The sequence below is a fragment of the Quercus lobata genome, chromosome 3, assembly GCF_001633185.2.
Source record: "Quercus lobata isolate SW786 chromosome 3, ValleyOak3.0 Primary Assembly, whole genome shotgun sequence".
In the NCBI taxonomy this organism is placed as follows: domain Eukaryota; kingdom Viridiplantae; phylum Streptophyta; class Magnoliopsida; order Fagales; family Fagaceae; genus Quercus; species Quercus lobata.
Window position 1 is genome coordinate 49,563,190 of NC_044906.1, and position 5,318 is coordinate 49,568,507.

Sequence of the window (5,318 nt, forward strand, 5' to 3'; positions counted from 1 at the left end):
TAGATTCATTTATGGGCTTGTGCTTTTGCACAGTCTTTGTTCGTCCATGTTTTGGACGACCATTTCTCAAGTTTCATCTTGTCTTAAGCTTTAGACGGATATACCTTGTTCTATTTTTCTTTTAACTCAGGTTTCATCTCGTCTTAAACTTTGGACGGATATACCTTGTTTCATTTTTCCTTTAAGGAAAGCTTATGGACGATACATCCTTGCGTCCAAGGATTTCATTCGTCCATGCTTGTTTGCTTCTTTGTGGATCATTCTAAATGAATATACAAAAATAAAGGATTCCCATACAATATACTTGAAAATACATCATATATATATATATATATATCTGAAAATCCAAACTTATGCAAAACATTCGTCCACAGGCATGGCACATGCTCGAGAGCTAGTGCCTTAGAGAATTAAAAATACAAACCAACTCATCCATGAATAGCACAAAAGTGAAAACACTATTGTACTTTCTAGGGGATTATTGAAATACTTAAAACACATAGTAGTAGTAAACAAACATGAGAATACTTCCGCTCGTCCAGGTATCTCGTCCGTGGCCACTTTCGTCCAGAGTCAGCATTTATTGATGGTATTTCCTTAGGTTCTCAACATTCCAAGGGTGTTCTAGCCTTCGTCCATCCAAAACTTCCAAATAGTAGGATCCTTGCCTCTTGCAGTTGATAACCCTATAAGGTCCTTCCCAATTTGGCCCTAGCTTCCCGTAGGCCGGGTTTCTTGTTGCCAAGGTAACCCTCTTCAGGACGAGATCCCCAATGTTGAAGCTCCTGGGCTTCACCATGGCATCATATTGTCTTGCTATAAGATTTTTGTACCTCACTGTTCTCTGTTCTGTATCCATCCTGACTTCGTCCATAAGGTCAAGGTTAAGACGGAGTTGTTCTTTATTTTCTTTAGCTTGATACTTCCTCACCCTGTGGCTGGTCATATGTACTTCTGCCGGTATAACTGCCTCACTTCCATAGGCTAGTTTAAAGGGAGTTTCCCCTGTTGGAGTTCTCACTGTCGTTCTGTAAGCCCACAAAACACCCGGTAACTCATCCGGACATACTCCCTTTGCCCCTTCAAGCCGAGTCTTAATGATCTCCAACAAGGATCAATTTGCTACTTTTGCCTGGCCATTGGCCTGTGGGTGGGAGGGTGAGGAGTAATGGTTTCTGATTCCAAGTTGTTCACAAAATTCCCTGAATGGTGTGTTGTCAAACTATCGTCCATTGTCAGACATTAGTACCCTAGGTACCCCGAATCTGCATACAATGTTCTTCAAGACGAAGTTCTTGACATTCTGTTGTGTAATTTTTGCTAAAGGTTCGGCTTCCACCCATTTTGTGAAGTAATCTATTTCTACCACCAAAAACTTCATTTGCCGAGTTCCAGTTGGAAAGGGCCCCAAAATATCCAGTCTCCATTGCGCGAAAGGCCAAAGGGCCATCATTGGCGTAAGATACTCTGTTGGCTGTCTAGGAATGTTACTGAAGTGCTGACATTGATCACATACCTTAATATATGCCTTAGCATCAGCTTGGATGGTTGGCCAATAGAATCCGCTACGGATGACTTTATGGACATGTGATCTGGCTCCTGAATGGTTACCACATGCTCCTTCATGAACCTCCCTCAATATGTAGTTTGCCTCGTCCGGAGCCAAACACCTTAGGAGAGGCTAGGAAAAACCTCTTTTATATAACACTTCGTCCATAAGTATGTACCTGGCTGATTTGACCTTGAGCTTCCTAGCTTCGTCCTTCTCTTCTAGAAGCCTTCCATCCTTCAAGTATGACACTATTGGGGTCATCCAATTTTCATCACCCTCTATCTGCAGCATCTTTGGAAGGTCTATACTTGGCATGTATTGTACTGCATCCAACTCGTCCATTACTTCATTAGCAGAGGCTTCCTTTGCCAGAGTATCTGCTTCCACATTCTCTTCCCTTGGGATTTGAATGAAATCAGCTTCTTTGAATTTCTTCACAAGGCGTACTACCTTCTTTAGATATTTCTTCATTCTGTCTTCCTTGGCTTCACATACCTCATTTACTTGGACTATGACCAACTGAGAGTCTCCCAAGACAAGTATTGAGTCTGCTTCTACAGATTTAGCCAACTCCAACCCCTTTAAAAGGGCTTCATACTCCACTTCATTATTAGTGGTTTGGTATTGCAAACGAGCCTTATACTTTAATTTGTCTCCTTCTGGTGATTGCAAAACAACTCCTATACCTCCAGCATGCAATGTAGACGATCCATCTACATGGACGACCCATTTTTTATTGTACTCTCTTTCACCAAAATCCTCGTAACTTAGAGTGAACTCTGCAATGAAATCTGCTAGGGCTTGGGCCTTTATTACATTTCTCGGTTGGTACCGAATGTCAAATTTACTAAGTTCCACCGCCCATTGAATCAACCGTCCTGCAGCTTCTAGCTTGTTCATTGCCTTCTTGAGCGAATGGTCCGTCATGACATTGATGACATGAACTTGGAAGTAATGTCTAAACTTTCTAGAAACTGTTATTAATGCAAAAGCCAACTTCTCTATCAGTGGGTACCTTCCTTCTGCTCCTCTGAGTGCTCGGCTAGTGTAGTACACGGGTTTTTGTACTTTTCCTTCCTCCTTGATTAGAGCTGAACTTACGGCATGTGGAGACACTGCTAAGTATAGATACAGTTTCTCTCCTTGCACAGACGGACTTAATAATGGAGCTGTAGTGAGATAGTCCTTCAGATCTTGGAAGGCCTTTTGACATTCGTCCGTCCATTCGAATGCCTTCCTGAGGACTTTGAAGAAAGGTAAACATTTTTCTGTGGCTTTCGAAAAAAACTTGTTCAAAGCAGCAACTTGCCCAGTGAGGGATTGAACTTCCTTGATATTCTTCGGTGGTTCCATGTCCAATATGGCTTGGATCTTGTCTGGATTCGCTTCAATTCCTCTTTGCGAAACCATGAACCCCAGAAACTTTTCTGACGATACTCCAAATGCACACTTACTTGGGTTCAATTTCATCTTATATTGCCTAAGTGTTTCAAAGGTTTCCTGTAGATCGTCCAAATGGCTTCCCTCATCTATACTCTTCACAAGCATGTCATCGACATAGACCTCTACATTCCGCCCTATCTGTGGACGGAACATGTGATTAACCAACCTTTGATAAGTTGCCCCTGCGTTTTTTAGACCAAAGGGCATCACCTTATAGCAAAACAAACCTTGACTGGTAATGAAGGAGGTCTTTTCCTGATCAACTCCGTCCATCTTTATCTGATTATATCCTGAGAAGACGTCCATGAAGCTCAACAACTGATGGCAAGCTGTGGAGTCCACTAATTGATCAATGCGTGGCAAAGGATAACTATCTTTGGGGCAAGCCTTGTTCAAATCAGTGAAATCTACGCACATTCTCCACTTGCCATTTGCTTTCTTCACCATCACCACATTGGCTAACCAATCCGGGTAATAGACTTCCTTAATAAACTGTGCTATGGTCAGTTTTTGAACCTCTTCCTTGATTGCCTTATCTCGCTCAGGAGCGAACACCCTCTTCTTCTGACGAACAGGCTTAGAAAAGGGGTACACATTCAATCGATGAGTAATTACACTTAGATCGATTCTCGGCATGTCGTCATGACTCCATGCAAAAACATCGATACTCTTTCTCAGGAACTGGATGAGGTCTTTTCTTGCCTTCTCCTTCATACCTGTTCCAATTCTGGTGAATTTCTCGGGATCATCTTCTTGCAAAAGAACATTTTCCAGTACTTCCGTGGGCTTTGCAACAACCCTTCTTTCCTCAATACTCATTGTCTGCACCTGCTCGTCCAAAGTCATCATGGCTAAATAGCATTCTCTAGCTGCCAACTGATCTCCTTGTGCTTGTCCTATCCCGTACTCTGTAGAGAATTTGACTAATAGATGGTAGGTAGATGTTATCACCTTCCAACTGTTCAAAGTTGGTCTTCTAATAATGGCATTGTATGAGAACGAACAATCCATCGCGAGGAAATTGACTTCCCTAGTTATCTGCTACGGGTATGATCCTACCACTACTGGTAATGTAATGGTGCCTACGGGTTGCACCTTCATTCCTCCGAACCCTATCAATGGTGAGCACACTGGACGAAGTTGATCCCGCCCAAGCCTCATCTGTTGGAAGGCAGGGTAGTACAATATATCTGCTGAGCTTCCATTGTCAACTAACACTCTCTTGGTTATATAATCTGCAATAAGCAGAGTAATGACAATTGCATCGTCATGCAGGTGATGGATCCTCTCAGCATCTTCGTCGGTGAATGAAATGGCTGGCTCGTCCATTGATCTCGTCCTTGGTGATCGTCTAGAGAGTTGGACATTTTGCACCACTTTGAGATATGTCTTCTTCGACTTGGAAGATTGTCCCGTCGAGTTTCCTCCTATGATAATCCTTATTTCTCCTAGTGGGGGCCGGGACGATTCCTCCATTTTTCCCTTCAACTTATCATCTTTATGATCCCTTCCAACGAAGTGCCTTAGCTTTCCTTGTATAATAAGATTCTCAATTTGATACTTCAGGTCATAACATTCATCCGTGTCATGCCCGTGGTCCCTATGGAAGCGACAATATTTACTCTTATTGGGATCTCCTTTCATCTTCTCTGGCCATTTTAGAGAAGGGTCATATTTGATTTGCATGAGCACCTGATCAAGTGGAGCGTTTAGGGACGTGTAGTTCTGGCTTCTTCCCAAGAGACCCGTCTTCCTATTATCACGTTCCTTCTTATCTTCCGTCCATCTCTTTTTTGGACGAGGGCCTTGTTCTGAGTGGCATGTTGGGTGCGCTTCCATCCTTTTAACTCTTCTTGGCTATGATCGCATTTTCTGCATTCATAAAGTTCTGAGCCGAATGGACGAGCTCAGCCATGGTTTGAGGCTCCTTCTCATATAACTTGTTGATAAATAGATTAGAATTAATCTCATTATGGAAAGCCGCCAATAGAAGCTTGTCGTCTACCTCGTCCACACTAAGGGCTTCTCTGTTGAAGCGAGTGATGAATGACCGCAGGCTCTCATTCTCCCCTTACTCTATGGTCAACAAGCTGGACGAGGAACGCTTGTGTCTCTGTCCCCCAATGAAATTGTTAACAAACAACTTGCTCAACTCTTCGAAAGAACCTACAGAACTTGGGGGTATTTTGCTGAACCAGACTCGTGCCGGACCTTTAAGGGTGGTAGGGAAGACTCTACACATGATTTCATCAGGGACCCCTTGAAGGTGCATTGTTGTCTTGAAAGTAGCAATGTGATCAAATGGGTCACACGTTCCATTATA

General features: G+C 42.9%; 1 protein-coding gene across 1 annotated transcript; it reads right to left on the reverse strand.

The window, feature by feature from the left end:
• Nucleotides 1–4,036: 4,036 nt before the first annotated feature.
• On the reverse strand, nucleotides 4,037–4,834 carry LOC115981008. Its single transcript, XM_031103200.1, has one exon. It carries the CDS (start codon nucleotides 4,832–4,834, stop codon nucleotides 4,037–4,039), a length of 798 nt encoding a protein of 265 aa, XP_030959060.1.
• Nucleotides 4,835–5,318: the final 484 nt, after the last annotated feature.

Bases quoted from the DNA above. Each gene is read 5' to 3' on its own strand.
- LOC115981008 (XM_031103200.1), bottom strand. From the start codon at position 4,834: ATGGAAGCGCACCCAACATGCCACTCAGAACAAGGCCCTCGTCCAAAA.